At 42.4% G+C, this 18669-nt stretch overlaps 1 protein-coding gene across 1 annotated transcript; it reads right to left on the reverse strand.

The window, feature by feature from the left end:
• Window positions 1-6480: 6480 nt before the first annotated feature.
• LOC115376309 (kinesin-like protein KIF2C) lies at window positions 6481-17822 on the reverse strand. Its single transcript, XM_030075799.1, has 21 exons — window positions 17562-17822; window positions 17376-17470; window positions 17026-17127; window positions 15602-15650; window positions 14545-14688; window positions 14018-14137; window positions 13685-13779; window positions 13439-13534; window positions 13223-13277; window positions 12901-13063; window positions 12102-12192; window positions 11878-11941; window positions 11463-11554; window positions 11210-11352; window positions 9167-9380; window positions 8489-8599; window positions 7839-7906; window positions 7614-7680; window positions 7485-7523; window positions 7254-7347; window positions 6481-6664 (listed from the first exon to the last, which is right to left on the reverse strand). Exons 1-21 carry the CDS (start codon window positions 17620-17622, stop codon window positions 6594-6596), a joined length of 2034 nt encoding a protein of 677 aa, XP_029931659.1. The 5' UTR covers window positions 17623-17822; the 3' UTR covers window positions 6481-6593.
• Window positions 17823-18669: the final 847 nt, after the last annotated feature.

The following is an 18669-nucleotide window of genomic DNA, read 5'->3' on the forward strand; positions in this document are numbered from 1 at the left end:
CTGGGACCACTTCGATGGTCGTTAACATAGTTGAACAATGTTTAAGTGGTCTTATTTTTCATTTTTATTTTATTTTATTTTTTGGCTGTTTGTTTTTCATATATGTATATATATATATATATATATATATATATATATATATATATATATATATATATATATATATATATATATATATATAATTAAAGGAGAGCTACTATAAAGGACCACAGTACAATAAAAGCATTAGTTCCCAAAATCAGTAAGTAATTGTGTTAAATAATCATTATCTCAACATTTGCAAAAATAATCATGATTTAAATTTTTTGGGTTAGGGTTAGGGTTAGCAGCCCCACTAACACATATGCTCGAGCAATCATTAACTGTGATCAGTTTGTGTTTGTTGCTGAATTGTGCCCAGCCCTTGCCCTTACCTGGCCCTCCTTCCCTCAGTGTATTGCCTCAAACAATCTTTTAACTGTACTCATTACTACAAACAAACAAGCAGGAAGACAGATTTAATTAGATAGATGGATAGATAGATAGATAGATAGATAGATAGAGAGATAGATAGATACTTTATTCATCCCGCAGGAAATTCGCAGTTTTTCAGCAGTATCCACAGATTACAGATTAAGTAAATAAAAAATAAAGAATAAAGAATAAGATCTAAGTACAACAGAATAAGATCTAAGTACAACAGAATAAAATCTAAGTACAACCCAGTGTGCAAAAAGCAATGTGCAAAAAAAAAAAAACGTGTGCATGGGTGTATAAAATGTGCATAGAGGTAGGTCAATGTGCAAATTTAGAAGAAATATACAGTATACACAGATGATAAATAACAGTAAGCAATATAAACACTATAAACAAGGATTATAAAAAAAATAGAAATATAAACAATTTAAACAGAAGTATGAACAATTTAAACAGCAGAGGAAAATAACCTAACCTGAGGAACACACGCTCCGACTGAGGTTCAGAGTTAGTGTGAAACCATGAGACCAAGACCGTCGACAGAACCTGACGCCCGGTACTGGGATTCAGGAACTGTCAGACTTGATCCAGCCTTATGGCAGGACAGTGACATCAGTCTGTCACTGAAGCTGCTCCTCTGCCTGGTGATGGTGCTGTGCAGTGGATGCAGTGGATTGTCCATGATTGACAGGAGCCTGCTCAGCGCCCGTTGCTCTGCCACGGATGTCAGGCTCTCCAGTTGTGCGCCCACAACAGAGCCCGCTCTCCTCACCAGTTTGTCCAGTCGTGAGGCGTCCCTCTTCTTGATGCTGCCTCCCCAGCACACCACCGCATAGAAGAGGGCGCTCGCCACAACAGACTGGTAGAACATCAGCAGCAGTTTTTTGCAGATATTGAAGGACGCTAGCCTCCTGAGGAAGTACAGTCGGCTCTGTCCTTTCCTGCACAGAGCGTCCGTGTTGGCCGTCCAGTCCAGTCTATCATCCAGCTGCACTCCCAGGTATTTGTAGGTCTGCACCATTTCCACACATGGAAATGTGTGGAATCTTTCTTTCGTTGATGCTTACGGGCTCCGGGTGAGGCCTGGTCCTCCTGAAGTCCACCACCATTTCTTTTGTCTTGGAGGTGTTCACGTGGAGGTGGTTGGAACCACACCATGCTACGAGGTCCTGGATGAGTTTCCCGTACTCCTCCTCCTGTCCACCGCTGATACAGCCCACGATGGCCGTGTCGTCCACGAACTTCTGCACGTGGCAGGACTCCGAGTTGTACTGGAAGTCCGACGTGTACAGGGTGAAAAGGACTGGAGAGAGTACAGTCCCCTGCAGCGCCCTGTGCTGCTGATCACAGTGTCTGACCTGCAGTCCCCCGTCGCACATACTGAGGTCTGCCTGTCAGATAGTCCATGATCCATGCCGTCAGGTGTGAGCCTACTCCCATATCAGTCAGTTTGTGACCGAGCAGCTGGGGCTGGATGGTATTGAAGGCGCTGGAGAAATCCAGAAATATGATTCTCACAGCACCACTGCCCCTGTCCAGGTGAGAGAGGGATCGGTGTAGCATGTAGACAATGGCGTCCTCCACTCCCACCTTCTCCTGGTACACAAACTGCAGAGGGTCGAGGGCATGGCTCACCTGCGGTCTCAGATGGTGTAGCAGCAGCCGCTCCATGGTCTTCATCACATGTGACGTCAGGGCGACCGGCCTGAAGTCGTTCAGCTCTGCAGGACGTGGCTTCTTTGGGACTGGGACGATGCATGATGTTTTCCACCGCAGTGGGACCCTCCCCTGCTCCAGGCTCAGATTGAAGATGTGCTGCAGAGGGTCTCCCAGCTCTGACGCGCAGGCCTTCAGCTGGACCTGCAGCTTTGCCGGGGCAAAGCCTCCTCAGCTCTCCACACACCTGGGCTGCTGTGATTGTAGGCAGAGAGGGGGTCTCCTCATCGCGTCTGTCCACTTGTAGCGGGGGGAGGAGGGCAGAGGAGGGTGTGGGGGGCAGGGTGATCAGAGGTGAGAGTGAGATGGGGTGGTCAAACCTGTTGAAAAAGTTGTTCAACTCGTTCGCCCTCCCCCCATCCCCCTCAATGGTGGCCCCCTGCCTGGATCTGCAGCCGGTGATGATCTTCATCCCGTCCCACACCTCCCTCATGCTGTTGTTCTGCATCTTCTGCTCCAACTTCCTTCTGTACTGCTCCTTTGCCTCCCTGAGCTGGACTCTGAGTTCCCGCTGCACGCGTTTCAGCTCCTGCTTATCACTGTCTTTGAAGGCCTTCTTCTTCTGGTTCAGAAGGCCTTTAATGTGACTGGTGATCCAGGGCTTGTTGTTCGCATAGCAGCGCACCGTTCTTACAGGAACAACAACATCCATACAGAAGTTAATGTAGTCAGTGGTGCAGTCTACAACCCCCTCGATGTTCCCGCTGTGCGACCCCTGCAGTACATCCCAGTCAATAGTGCCAAAACAGTCTCTCAGAGCGTGCTCTGCCTCAGGAGACCACTTCCTGAATGACCGTGTGGTTGTGGGTAGTCTCCTCACCTTTGGTTTGTAGTGAGGCTGCAGCAGAACAAGATTATGGTCAGCTTTTCCCAGTGCAGGCAGTGGGGTGGCCCTGTATGCATCCTTTACATTTGCATACAGCAGGTCAATAGTCTTATTTCCCCTGGTGTTACAGTCCACATACTGGAAAAAAGCAGGAAGTGTTTTGTCTAGGGTCACATTATTGAAGTCCCCGGAGATCAACACAAGCGCCTCGGGATGCTGTGTTGTGAGTTTGTCAACAGCGGAGTGGATGACGTCACACGCGACTTCTGCGTTGGCTCGGGGCGGAATGTAAACAATGACCACGATGGCGTGTCCAAACTCTCTGGGCAAGTAATAGGGACCTAAACTTATGGCCGGAAGTTCAATGTCCCTGCAGCAGATGCAGATCTTCACACTTACATGCCCAGGGTTACACCACCTTGTGTTCACGTACACCACGAGCCCCCCTCCTTTCCGCTTCCCGCAGGCTTTGTTGTCTCGGTCCGACCTGACTGTGCTGAAGCCGGGTAGCTCCACGTTAGCATCTGGGATGCTAGTCGTTAGCCACGTTTCAGTAAAGCACAACAAACTGCACTCTCTGTAGATCTTGACATTTTTCACCAGCGCAGCCAGCTCGTCGATCTTATTGGGCAGTGAGTTCACATTCCCCATGATTACCGCAGGTACCGTAGGTTTATATCGCCACTTTTTCTCCAGCCGCTTAGCCTCCAGCTTAGCGCCGGCTCTGCAGCCTCGGTACGGTCTCCTCACCTCGTCAGGTGAATGTGGAACCACGCCGACACGGGACTTGGTCTTCAGAGAAAGTAGTTGTTTTCTCGAGTAAACGAGTTTCAGCGGGTGAAGATCCATAATCAGGTAGCACACGGATACAGATCAGGTACAGCTTAACAAACTGGAAACAAACTAAACTAAACTAATAAAAGACAAAAAATGCGGACATACACGGAGCTGCTGAAAAGGCTGCCACTCGCGTCGGCGCCGGAACCAGAACTGACAGGCTGACAGACTGACAGGGTTTCAGTCCGGTGGTGTTGCGTCGGGAAGCGATGTGTTGGGAGGTAGAGTTTTCATCGGGCCTGAAAATTAAGACCCGACCTGACCCGACATTTTCGGGCCTGCTTCGGGTTCTGTGGGAGATTTTTTTTTTTAAATAATAATAATAATTAAAAAAAAAAAAAATAGAATTATGTGTTCTGTTATTGATTATGACGTTTCATTTTTATGTGACTGGTGGAGAGAGTGAGAGACTGGATTGGATTTGGAGGCTAAACTTTCAGTGACAGACAGACAACCAGCTGTGCGAGCGCAGCGCAAACAAGTGAGAGAGAGTTGCAGCAGTATCCCGTTGTGCTGGCAGAATCGGCAGCAGGGACGGTTTCTGCTATGGGCAGTGCAACTGCCCAGGGCGCAATCTACTTAAAAACTAAAAAAAAAAAAAAAAAAAAAAAAAAAAAAATCTCCAGTTTTCTAGACTACCGTATTGACCCGCACATGCCGCGGCACCGTCCGGCACCGCGCCCACCCGGTCAGGTCTGCCGGATATGACAGGTGAGTTGCCTGATGCTGGCCGCCGCACCGGCCAGCATCAGGCGGTTATCAGGCGGACTGATGATGCCGCCTGATAACGACTGATGGTGCCCCGGTGTCGCGGCCGACAGGCTCTGCTAAATGATGGCGAATTTGGCCTTTTTATTTATTTATTTTTTTTTTTTTCGCGTGCTTTATCGGGCTGTCGGACCTAAAGTTCGGCTAATTAGTCGGGTCGGGTAGGGCGTCGGGCTGGCCCAGTCGGGCCCGGTTCGGGTCGGGCCTTAATTTTCAGGCCCGATGAGAACTCTATCTCCCAACACATCGCTTCCCGACACAACACCACCGAACACACCGCTTCCCGATACCCCGCTTCCCGACACACTGCCTCCCGACACACCTCACCGCCCTCCGCCTCCCGACACACTGCCTTCCGCCTCCTGGCACAACGCCACCCGACACACCGCCTCCCGCCAAACCGCTTCCAGACAAAACACCTGCCTACATAGGCTACTGCTTCCCGACACACAGCATCCCGACACAGAGCCGCTCGCTTCCCGACGCACCTCCTCCTGACACATCTATTAAACAAACAAAAGTACAGGTCTCTCACCTGGCTGCCAAATCACAAAGATGCTGCCAAAAAGTTAAAAAAAAAAAAAAAAAAAAAAAAAAAAAAAAAAAAACATAGACAGCCTGAGGGGATTCAGCAGCCGGGTAACCCACTATGTCCAGTGGCCTCCCTGGAGAAATAGCCTACCTCTCCCTGCTGCCTCCTGATCCACCTGCCTTTTATCTCCACCCAAAGCGGACACAGTGTGACAGTGCCGATGTATGGTAAATTAACAGTATACTTTTATTATTATTATTGTTATTGTTAAAACCGACATTAGGCATATGTCTGCGCAAAAACACACGTCGCCAAACGCACAAACGTCTGCGCAAAAGCGCACCTGTCGCAAAACGCACACCACCAAAAGAGGAGTCCAAACATAATTGAACACTATTTTAACAATTGCGCTATTAATGGAAATATCCAATTCAACATTAAGGAGCCCAAATGCTGGCACTAGATGAAAAAGCAATCTTAGCGCCTGTGTTACTTGGCAACCATTCTGTCCACTCTATCTTGCTTGGTGGAATAATGAATAGCCTAGTTCTCAGTTTTTCTTGTGTGTTTATTTTATGGGCTATATGTAGGGTAACCGTTTTATAAAATCAATAAGCCCCTTGAAGCAGTGATATTCTTCAGGTCAGACAGCTGAAATGCAGTAGGCCTAAAATGGAATAGCAGTTTGCAGAATTCCAGCACATCTGTAGACCAATAAGGGAACATCATTCTGACAGGTTAAGTAAATATCAAATTACAAGTTCAAAGATTTGAATGATGGTCAACAGAAAGTTTTTTTTCCCCTGTTACTTTAATAAAGTAACAAAAGGCTGGGCTCCTCACATATGTGCTTGTTTCTTTTGTAAACAGCGGAATCTTTAATAAAGAGGGCAGTGCAGTATCATGAAAACATGATACCAAAAGTAATATTTGTTATGGTAATTGCAATGGTGCAACCAGAGATGTGGGAGAAATATTTAAACCTCTTAACATAAAATATTTTAAAATTATTCAACAAATTTTCAGTAAACCTGGCCTCTAATCTGATAAATTATCCTGCCTTTTAATGTACATGTCCATTCCAAACCAATGTCAGCTTGAAACGTGAGCAGAGCGTTGACAGAAGTCTGTAACCAATAATTCAAAATTAGATTTAGATTTGATTAAATTAGATTTAACAAACCTTCCAAAATCTCAAATCTCCCATCTGTAACATGGACATCAGTTAATGAATTCACAGAAAATTTGTATCTCTTTAAATTTCTTTAGGACATTCTTTCACGCATTAAGAAAAGATAACAGATAACAAGAAAAAAACAAAACAAAACAAAAATCAGATATTGAGATGCTGTTTGAACACATTTTATTATTTTATTGAGTAAATAGTGCTTTATAGCCTTTATGCAATCTCTCTAACATTTCTTTAAAACATGTCATGGATGACAGATGAGTGCTGTGTCAGCGGTCGCTGGGGTTCATCCTTGCCGGTCGCTCCTCATCAACTGCAGATTGTAAAGCCAACACTGTATCTGTGAATGACAGAAAAGCCTTCATTTTATGTTCAAACTCACAAGAATGGGCCTTATATGCAGTGTGCAGATACCACAACAAAACCAGCACATACTTTGGTCAAATAATTACTATGATTGAAGTAAACATGAAAAGATGAAGCAACAAATATTTTGAACCAGAGTGGATGCAAGGCCGAACAATAAACTCAGGAGAAAGTCAGTCTGGAACATTTTGATAATGTAACATCTCTGCAGACATGCTCAAATTTTCCCCACTGCTGATGCAATTAAAGTTTTTACTCTTAAAAAAAATTAAGGCATATAAATATAGTTAAGAGTGTGACTTGTAAGTGGAAGGCTCAGATCAGCACAGATGCAGAGATCAGGTCCCATTATAACTAATAAAGATCTTGTTGACTTGACTGCAAAAATCAACATAAAAAACTTAGCAGCACTGAAAAGTGGTGCTACAACAGAATCACAAATTAGAACTTTTAGCACAGGAAAGGTCTTGCTATTTTTCCTAAGTCCCAATTGCAAGGAAGTGCTTTCCAATAGAAAGCTGACAGAAGACAAAACTAGTTTGTTCAAGTTTGTTTGTACTAACCCAGCAGCCTTCTTGAATGATCCACCAGGTCAGGAAGTCCTGCCTCAATGTTGTAGGAGGTTTGCTCCAAGGCCCTCATGAGCTCACTGGCCGTCTAGAGAGCAGGAAAATGAAAGAATACAAGGAACTACAGGGAAATTGTATTTTTTAAATGCCATTATGCTTTCTCTGCTTAAATAGCCACTGCAGTAAACAAAAATTAAATGACAATAAAGGGAAAGTACATCACACCTGCGATATGGCATCATACATGCTCTGATCCACAGACTCCTATAGGTAAAGAAAAGCAATTTCAAACAGCTGCACATACTACAGACCTTAAGTATGATTACTGATTATGGTCATTTTTAAAAATCTGACCTCATCACTTTGCTCCTTTGCCTTAATGGCTCCACCAGGTTTGGATTGGCCATTCAGCTCCTTGACTCTACCAGAGAGAGAAGAAAACATGTCATGAAGTAGGTGAGAGGAAGAGCATTTTCCCAAGTAGCTGTGAAAGCTAATGACATGTATTACCTGTGGCATCCAAGGTTTGTGGTTTGCTCTTAACTTGGAGAGTTAAAAATGAATAAACAAAATCTATACCTGTCAGCATAACGTAGTGTGTTCATTGTGTAGTCGCATGATGCCATACCAGGAGACACCGTAGCAATCTGAGAGAAGGGGGGATAAATAAATATCATCATCATCATCTAACACATAGTCAACATAATTAGTTTAGCATAATGGGGGCTTGAAGAATTACATTCATTTCAATTAATTTCAGTGGTGGATTCTTAAAATTCTATTTTGTTGTTTTGGTGATATAACTTGCATCTAAGAGCTGAATAAAGGCAGCACTGCTTGAAATTTGCTTTCTCAGTAAATTAGTTGGTACAATGAACTCCAATACTGATTTTTCTTTTTTTTTCAGTTATTGAAATGTAAACACAACATTAGGATTAAAATCAAACAAAAGCTATTACAATCCACTGTGTGGACTTTTCATCTTCACCTATATTTTCGCGGTAATACACTCTGTGTTGGGAGCACCTCAGTAGCTCACCGGGTAGAGCGGGTACCACAGCAGCTTTGGTTTGCCAGAGTAATGTTGAGCCAGAATTTGTGCTTTTGTGATTTTTGGTACTGTCATTAACTACTGTATGGTCGTCTGTATCCATTTATACTTCAACACACTGTGTGCCAGAGTAAAGCTAAGCTTACTTTGGTGCATATTTGGTGTTGCTTCAACATACCATGCAGGTCCTGGATTTCTCTCCAATAAAGGAGTCTCTGAGGACTTTGGTCAACGTGCTCATTCTGAAGGGAATGTGATCGCTGTTCCTACCCAGAGAACGAATACACTCCTGGAGAAAACAAGAGTCAAAGCATCTTTACTCACATCCATATGGCTTGCTGAAAATCAGCACACAAAACAACTTTGATCACTTGTGTCTCGCAGACATCCATTTTTGGGGAAAAAAACAAAAAAAAAACAAAAAAAAACATCCTGTCTTATGCATGGTATTGCATGTCTCAATCTTCATGTGTTTTTGTGACAAAATGTAGTTTGGAGCCCAGACAGCAGCGACAGGGAGGTCACACATAGGATCATACACCAGGATGCATCCCTGACGAATCTAAGTCACGTAGTGTGCAAAACACAACTAATTAAAGATTCACAATTCAATACAGCAAGTTCTTCAATGTGAACACTACAGTGACCGGGCGACTTTAAAAGTCATGTAGTGTGAACTCGGTGCAAACTTGAACTTGACCTCTGAGAATGTCAGGACTGTTTGGATCACTTCTTTCTCCATAATGGTTTCCATGTGAGGCTTTCAGGTGTGCTATATCTGCACCCATAGCTGGGAGAAAAGATGACATGCTCTTGTCCCTTCACAGCCATAGCTACTAATTAATTCATAGTTTACCGTGAGAGCTAGTAGGCTGCGGTTGATCTCTGCAGTCTCAACCAGTGTGCTGCGGTCATTGCAGCTGACGTCTGTGCCTCGCTCATTACCAGCAAGATCCACCAGTGAAAACTTCCCATGCAGCGTTTTTGCACGGTCACTGCATCTCAGGGCAATCTGCAGGACTGCATGGGAGCGTGATGAGTTTGCGTTGGCTGAGGTCTGCCCTGATGTTCTGGGACAGATATTGAAAAGAGGTGAGGATTAACAGGCAGCAATACTGTATTTCATGTACTAATGTGCAAGTTGATCAGGACATCCAGATAGGACATTACAAAGGGACTGAGAACTTATGTTGTACCTCTTGTGTTTTTATGTTACTGAGTTATAATGAGTTCTCTGGTACACCTCCACAACAGTTATGATCTTGATGTAATATTATTATTCTTCTTGACTGCAGGAAGATTTTAGAACATAGTAATTACCTGAATATACTGCAAGCCTCTCTTTCTAAAAATCGCCATTTTTCAAATTAAGAACTTGTAATCACAAATTCCTGACTTATGACTAAACATTCCCAACTATTCAATAAACAATAGGCTTATACCAATTATATTAGAATTCAAGACAAATACTGTAAGTATTTTAGATTCCCAACAACATTAAAGAAATCGTTTGAATAAAGTTATAAGACAGAGACTCATTATGTATGGATGTTAAGTGAACACAGCTCTATTTCGGATAAAAAATGAAAATGATAATGGTAAGTGTTAATGCTAAAGATGCGGTCTGCAGGTACAGGCTAAACTGATAAAATAGTTTAATTCCTCTGTGTATGTAACTTTTAATATCCAGAAAGTTTCAGCAACAGAGCCTTTGTCAGGGTGTACAAGAAAAAATCATTCAAGATAGAGCTGCTGATCATCTTTAGCACAGGTGTTCTGAATCAGGTAATTAAAAAGCAGAGAATAATAACATTGGTTCTTGATGTAAACTTTGATTTACTTGCAAAATATAAATAATTTCAATGGGAAAATGTGGGCAGTTGCTATAGTTCATGGTTAGCAACATGTACGCGCAATACCAACCCATTTTTCCAAAAGCTCAAGATGTAGATTTACCGATTCCCTACTTCTTCTAACACGCTTTCAAGTCAAAGACATTCACGGTTGAGAAAAATATAACACTATCTAATACTGATAACAAGCAGTTTTTGTAACAATCTAGGAATGGGGCAGATGGATGACGTTGAGTCAGACAGTGACATCAAGTAGCTGTTACCAGCTTCTAACAGTTAAGTTCACAACCTTTTATGTACCATCATTTGCATGTTTTCCACCCTGTAAACGCTGATGAAGGTTGTGTTGCTGAAACACTGGTGATATTCAAAGTAGCCAACACTGTGGAGAAGCACTGAGTGATTCTATTGTTATTTTCATATATCTATTTATAATGAAAATGCTAACCATGTTAAAAATTAGAACCCAAACCCTCAATTGCTACCCTGGATACAATGTACACTCTACATGGGAGGGTAACCAAATGGCAAGCAGGATGTACCTACCGGGATAGCTCATTAGTAACTAAACCCCCAACCCACATCTCTGAAGTATGACCTCTAATGGTGAAAGTAGAGTCCCTCGTCTTTCACCTGCCACGACAGATGAAATACTCCTTTCACCATTGGAGGTCAGGCTTCACAGAGATGTAGGTTTGGGGTTTGATCACTCTTTAAAAGGAGCTAATACACAAGTACACAGTGAGCTGCTTGCTTCTTGGCCTATGGAAGAAAGCTTATGGCGCAAATGATCAACTGACTCTAAAAACTTGTTGAGGTTTTGTGTCAGTTGGTTTTTAATGAAATCCTTGAAAGGACAAACAACTAGAATGTAGTTCATCAATTAGTTGTTTCAACTACTTGTTAAGTATTAAAAATGACTGAGTTTTACAACATCAGCAGAATTAAAGAACTTTGATGTAACTATTCAGCACTATTTCATTCAACTGGCAATTTCAAGTAGCAAGGAAACTCTGAAATTGAAGAGCATTGAAAAGCTCACACACCTGCAAGTGCTGCCCATCTCTATCATCTTTATGACCTCTTCCACTGAGGAAACATACTCCTCCTGCAGACCCACCACTTGAACCTGCTGCCGGTCATCTTCCAGGACACGCAACTCGGCCTTCTTGTTCAGCAGGTCGTACACCTGAATCCACAAGCACACTTCACGTGAACAACACTGTAACAACAGTCATTTTTCCTGACAAGCGTTTAAAATTAATACATTTTTCAGGTGACAGAGTCCATAATTCCTACCTTCCCCTTGTAAATCTCAAAAAAGCTCACGTAGGGACAGAGATCCAAGCTAGCATATCTCCTCTGGCTTAGGAGGGCAAAAACATCCTGGGCTGAAGGGAAAAAGATGGTACAGTTAACAATGAAATACTCAAATCAAATACAAACAATATGCGTGAAGAGAGCCGAAAATACTTTTAATCTATTTCTATCCAGTGATTTAAATGGTAAACCCCATGGTATTCAATGACTCTGCAACTCTTAAAATCCCAAGATGAGACCAGAGGGAATGCTGTACTCAAAGAGTCTGTGACCACTGGAGGTTACTGGTCCCAGTTGGTAAAAAATGTTTTATTAATGATTTGAGAAAAACACTCAGATCACATGCACTTGCCAAATGTGTAGATCTGAAAACCACTGGGGATTTAGGTTGTACCTGCCAAAGCGTAGATGCCTTTGGAACTGTTCTGCAGCTTGCCGGTGAAATCACCTCCCATAGTCTATAAATGAAAATAATCAAAGAAAAATTAATACAGAATCTGATTATATTAGAGAGTACAATTGAAAGAATAGTGTGGTGTATGAATCTGGATTTTCTGCAGTCTGGAAAACTCCATACAAGCACTTTAACCAAGCAAGAAAAAGAAGCTACAGACTTACATGAGTCTTTCCACTTCCAGTTTGGCCATAGGCAAAACATGTTGCCATGGCTCCCTCAAAAATGGATTGGACCAGAGGTTTGGCTGTGAATCTGCAACAATTAGTCAAATAATCTATTAGCTGTCAACTATTAATAATTTTGGTGATTTTTATGAGGACTGATCATTTTGAATTATTTGTAAGAAGACATTTTCCAAATTCTTGGATTCCAGCCTCTGAAATGTGATCATTTTCTGGTCTCTTTACTCCTCTATGACGGGGCTGTGGGAAATGTGATCAAAATTTTGCAACATTTTATGGACCAAACAAATAATCAAAAAAATAAATCGACAGATTAATCGATTAAGAAAAATCGTTAGCTGCAGCTCTAAAAAGACCCCACTTAAGTCTTTGTTTCCTTTAGTTTGTTAGTCGCCATCATAAACAAGGTATAAGCATAGTACAAAGTGTGTATGAAGTACATTTTCATTATTGAGCTACACAATGTTAAACTTGTGAAAATGAACCGCAGCAACTAGGTGCTTGAATGAAGAACAAGATGCAACATCTTAACTTCTCTTCCAATTCTACCAACTAGTGATGAATTAATTTTATTTTCTACACATTATACTGTAGAACAATAAACACACTGGGAATCTACCTATGATCTACCAAGTTGTTTGTGGCTGATGATTGCACTCATCGGGAGTTTTTCATCATTTCTTCTGATCAGGATGAAAATTCAACTCCAATTGGCTCAAAGAAAACCTGGTATCAGATCCAGCCTGCTGCATAGTAAAAGGCAAGATAAGCTCATTACCTGTAGACCAAGTCATTGGTGGAGGTCTCATCAAAGCAGTAGTCAAACTGGAACACCTGGTTGTCCAAGTACTTGGTGAGGTCCACCTTCTGTTTTGGCTCATGCACCAGTACAGCCCCTTTCCCACGTACAGACACCACATCAATCTCCTTCTTTTTGACCTCTGGGATGCAAGGAACAAGTGAAAATACAAATTCATTTCAAGGAAACACTGTTTAATTATATGCCAATGGAGAAATGTAATCCTGTTGTGAGATTATTTTTAATGAAATAAAAAGAACATACTGCACACAGCATGTGTAGGACATTATTCTCAACTTGCCTTGCTTGCTGAGTGGCCGCTTGCGAACACACACACAAATTCTGTGAGCTTCAACCTGTGCAAGAGCAGAGTACGCAAGGACATGAAAGAATAAAGAGAAAAGGAGGAGGAATGCACACATCAGTCAATGGTGCTGGCCAATGAATTTGTTAAAAAAAAAAAAAAAAAAAATCAGTTCAGCACATCCCCTAGTCTGGCACATTTGTCCCATCTTACCAGGTCAGAGGCTGACAGTGGGGTAACTTCCAAGGTCTCTCTAAAATCTTGGATCATGTCGTAAAACTTCTGGTTGGGCCGATGAGCCTCTCCAAACTACAGGAGACACAAAGATATAACCACCAAATTCAGTTGCACTTATTGTGGCGGCATGTCTATAATAATATATAAAAATTTTAACAAAGTTGCACCTTTCCATTTGACAAGGGTAGAAAGACAATTATGAAGGAAATAAAAAGATCTCACCTTTCCCTTCTTGGGCTGTGCGTCTGGTGGCTTGACACCAGACAGCCTTTTGTTTGTCTTGCTGAGTTCCTGGGGGGCCACAGTTCTCCGTCTGCCTGAAATGCACAGATTAAAAACAAAAACTAAGCACAACAAGAGAAAAGTTAAAATGTACAGATGCACATTACACTCTGATGGGCTCAGTCTACAGTGGACTCATGCCTCCATCAGTCAACCAGGAGGACAGGCTGTTGTCTTCTTCACTGTGACTGGCTCTCTCGGTGTATACGCAGTATCAATATAAGCCATGTGGTCCTGTGTGACTAGAGTACGTGTGTAAAATCCACCACTGACCCGTTCCTACAGGCAGAGGAGGCAGTCTCTCAGCTCCATTCGCCTTGGTGGCCTCACTGATCGTAGGCAGAGAAGACACCTGTTTGGCCTTGCTCCTCGTGCATGGCGTGTTTGGAATTGCTGGGAAGGAAGACATGTGTTTAAAAATCTAACTAACACGTTTTAATATGTATGGAAAACTATAGTGGCAGCACAGAAAAGGAATGATGATGGAAAGCATCAAAGAATGATTTGTACATGACTAAAACATCCTCAAAGATAATGTAGAGGCAAACTGGCTGAAGACCAAAGATGTCACACAAGCTTTTCTTGTTAAGATCTAATATGATCCATACATTCTGATAGTTACTTATGTGTTATTTTTAATGAGTGTGCGCTACAAATATGTAAAACATGGGCATAAGACAGGTTACCTGTCACTGACAAAGTACAATAAAACAGTTCTTTATAAAACATAATTTATATCAGTTTTGGAGCTTATTACAGTTTTTTCCCCCTGTACACCATCCAGAAGACACAGTACCAACCAGAATTTGTGAGGACTGATGCTGCAGGGGGATCAGTGTGGACTGACTCAGGGTTTGCCCCAGCAGACTCTGAGGCCGGGACCGATACTGGGGGTGAAGGTGCCTCGAACAAACATGTCTGCCTGGCCTGAGACTTCGTGGCAACTGAAAGTAGAGCAAATCCAAGTGACATAGCAGCAAAATGAGTAATGGTGACTGGGTCAGTGGTTACACAGCGTCAGAAACTTGTTAACTATTGTCTCTATGGGATTACAAGTCAGCCTGCTAAATCACAAAAGCAAAAGCAACAGGTGGACAAGGAAAAAAAGATCATGTTACACACCCATGATGTCATAGTCGTGAGTAAGGAGTGGAAAAAACAGTTAGTGGGGTAAATCAGTGGTTCCCAACCCAGTCCTCAAGTACCCCCTGTCTTGGAGGTTTTTGTTTCAGCTCTACTCTTTCCCCACTGATCCAATTAAGGCCCTTGCACCTTCATGCACGCCCTCTTCAGGTAGATCTGTTTCAGCCAATCAGTATGAAGCCCTTACATGGATCAGGTGTGAAAGAGTAGAGCTGAAACAAAAACCTCCAGGACAGGGGGTACTTGAGGACTGGGTTGGGAATCACTGGGGTAAGTGCTCCGGGTGCTTAAATAATTATGACACCTTGTGAATCATATCAGCAGATGAAAATATCACTAATTAACAGTAAAAAAAAAAAAAAAAAAATTGAACCAGTTAGCCCTGGTAATTAAAAAGTATTATGTACCATCACAGAGTTAGAAACTGACAAACATGTAGAAATTTCCAATAGTCCTATGACTGAACACTGTGCACTATCACTGTGTGATAATGACCACTTTTTGCTGTCTTCTTCATCTGCTGTATCATTTGTCTAAGTCACCACAATTAAAAACAGATGGATAGAGATATACAGATAGGACTGCATGCCAAGAATTGATCATTTCCATCCCTGTAATGGTCATCATTAAACTGAAGGAGAACACAGTTAGGAGAAACAATACTTACTTAACTGATTCAACAAAAACATAAAACAGTGTGATCGGTTTACATACAGGATGCAGGTACAGGAATTCTGGATGAACGCAGTCGAATCTCATACTTCTATTGAAGAAATGAGCAGAGAGACAAAGGAAATAGTTGCTGAGTAATGAGCATGTCAATAATTGAGCTCACACACAACTGATTCCAGCTCCCAGCCTGCATGTATTCACCAGTCAGCTCAACTACTGCCAAGTCAGGCAAAGGTTTTTTTTTTTTTTTTCTTCCATCTTCTAAGAACCATAAAGTTTACCAAGGCCTATCACCTGTCATTTTTTTTTTTTTCAGATCACTGAACTGTGATCTGAAAAGCCCAACACTGATAGGAGAAATATGAATGATGAGTCTATGCTCTATTTACACTGTGTAGCACAAGTAGTTTCCACCAGCCTGGCTGTGTGTTCTATAGGGCTTGGCAACCGACGTCACTGCGCAATGCATTCTGGGACGTATTTTGTAGAATATAGTGGGTTTTTTTAAAATTATAATTATAATTAATAGACATGAAGTAATATAAATTAGCATGCATTCTACATACTCCGGTTCAGTAGGTGGCGGTATGCACCTTCAAGGTAAGATTGCAATCCGCCAATAAAACCCAAAGAAGAAGAAGAAGAAGAGGGCGGACACAGAGAGAAACTCGAGGTTTCATGAGAAAAACCTGGTCCCGATCAGGTTAGTTTCATGGAGTCTGTTACTGCAGTAACTGACCGAGAGCTTAAGTTAGCCTACCTCCCTTTGTGAAACGGAAAACTCAGTCTCCCTCATTCAGGGTTAACAGAATCAGAGTTTTCACTAAACCTGCTTTGTGCCGTCACCTTCATCTTTACACAGGATCGTAAGCTGTCATCTGTGAGGCGTGTGCAATGTTTGCTTTTAAGAGCGACAAAAAGATTTAACACGTTTTATTTAGATGTTACAAGATCACCATAATCTTCAAATTTAGAATTACATTTTTAAAACGAACGAACTAAAATAAAATACATTTTAATTAAATACTCATCAATTATTTTCAAAAGCCACAGGGAGCCGCATCAGAGGGATGACAGAGCCGCATGCGGCTCCGGAGCCGCGGGTTGCCGACCCCTGGCCTAGCCTACTTTTCAATAAAAAGATTACGCTATAAATTGACATGCCCTGATGTAATTCTTATATGGCCTGAATATAATTTTAAGCTCAATAAAATACATTACATCCGACCACACAACAGGTTCTTCCCATGACGGTAACTTCTCGGCGCGCAACAACGAACAACAAGTGGCCTCACAATATGGCGATTTCTCCCATCAGCCCCTGCGGCGCTCCGACCGTGACGTCACGCCCCCATCCCCTATACAGACTCTGAATGATACCGATAATAAATACAGAATGCATATGCAAGCGGTCTTGTGTACTCATAGAAAGGGAAAACACATAATTATGAGTAAATAAGTCTTGCCTTCTTTGGGGAGGGCGGTGCTGGGATGACAGCTTTGGTGGTGAGTGAGTTGACATAATCCCGCAAATATGGATTGAGCGCACACAGCTCTTCCAGCTCAATCTACACAGCAAAGACACACATGGGTAGAAAATAGTTTCAATCAATTCCTGACACCAACAAAAGCTCAGTAACAAACTCTTGACTCTGTGCTGACGACAACCGAGGAGAAAAGATTAGTTGGAAACAAAAATATCCATGGTCAGGTGCCTCAAAAACTCTGATGGTACAATTTTAAAGTAATTAAGGAATTATTGTCATGGAAGTTACAGTGTCCACTACGAAAGTGTGCCGTTTTTTGAGCTACTAACCTCCTTTCTTCGGCCTATGCTCCTCTCAAGCCACTCCACCATGATTGAGGAGTTGACGCCATCGACAGATTTTACAGTGGCGAGATGAACTCGGCCTGGTTCACAAACAAAGACACCGCCTGTCAGAGTTTTAAGGCCGACATGACAGCCAACTTTTAGCACAGATAATAAATAACGACGACTCACCGTCACTCCGGCTAATATACACCAAAAGCCCGGTGAGGAGTCTGGAAAGGCTGGCCTCCATTTCAGCAGCTCACTAACGTTACTTCAGCTCGTTCAGGTAACTTGACTTAACGGACAGTAAAACAACACAAACAGTCCAAGCCAAAACGCTGTCGCTGTCACTTTGAGTGTGTACTTTCTGGTTTGTTTAGTCCAGGGGTGTCAAACTCGTGCCATGGAGGGCCGAGAGGCTGCAGGTTTTCATTCCAACCAACAACTCCACCAGGTGATTTCACTGATTAGTCCCGCCTCTCTGTTTGGAGGTAGGGTGATCAGTGAAATCACCTGGAGGAGTTTTTGGTTGGAATGAAAACCTGCAGCCTCTCGGCCCTCCATGGCACGAGTTTGACACCCCTGGTTTAGTCCATAAACGAAGCTAATGTTCGGGGGTTAACTTATTTGTCCTCCGTCTCGCTGTAAAAAAAGAAAAAAACAACCCATCGAAATAAAAAAGCAAACTAACGCCACGCCGAACGTTTAAATTGACGCTATTTCCGGGAATGGAAAAATTGATTGGTTGTGCGCGTTAATTAGTTATGAACGCAGATTGACTTGAACGTTACACCATATCGCCACCTCTTGGATCTATTAGTAACAGCCGTAGTTATTAATAATCACTGCTTTAACACTTAACCTTGTTGGTATTCCCTGTAAATTATTTCATCCTACACAAAAATTTCCCTTTCCCTGTAAGGATCCCGCAGGGATTCAGTTTTCAGGCAGTTATATGGAAGAAAATCAAATTTTAAATATAAAAGAAAAGTGAACACGAGTCAATTTGACTCAAACACCACAGGATGGTTAACTATTAACATTTAACATAGTCAGCTTAGCCAAAGCTTCCAAACACATGTTGTCTTCGATCACCGGTGATGCGCAACATGTCCATATTTCAATTGAGGTGATGTATTGATTGGCAAAGCTCACTCTTCCCCCAAAGTCTCTTGGGTAGTTTTTTTTTTTTTTTTTCTTCACTGGTGAGCAAGTCCAGGCGCTGTTTACAACCAGATGGAGTGACAGCGGGGACGGCCAATCACACATTAGCAAGAAACGGCAGAGCCAATCGAAG

The sequence above is a fragment of the Myripristis murdjan genome, chromosome 3 (assembly GCF_902150065.1).
Source record: "Myripristis murdjan chromosome 3, fMyrMur1.1, whole genome shotgun sequence".
NCBI lineage: Eukaryota > Metazoa > Chordata > Actinopteri > Holocentriformes > Holocentridae > Myripristis > Myripristis murdjan.

Coding starts and splice junctions, on each gene's coding strand:
- LOC115376309 (XM_030075799.1), bottom strand. CDS start 17,622: ATGGAGGCCAGCCTTTCCAGACTCCTCACCGGGCTTTTGGTGTATATT. Junction 17,471..17,561: donor GTATATTAGCCGGAGTGACG/GTGAGTCGTCGT, acceptor TTTGTGAACCAG/GCCGAGTTCATCTCGCCACT. Junction 11,942..12,101: donor CTGGAAGTGGAAAGACTCAT/GTAAGTCTGTAG, acceptor TTTCATTTATAG/ACTATGGGAGGTGATTTCAC.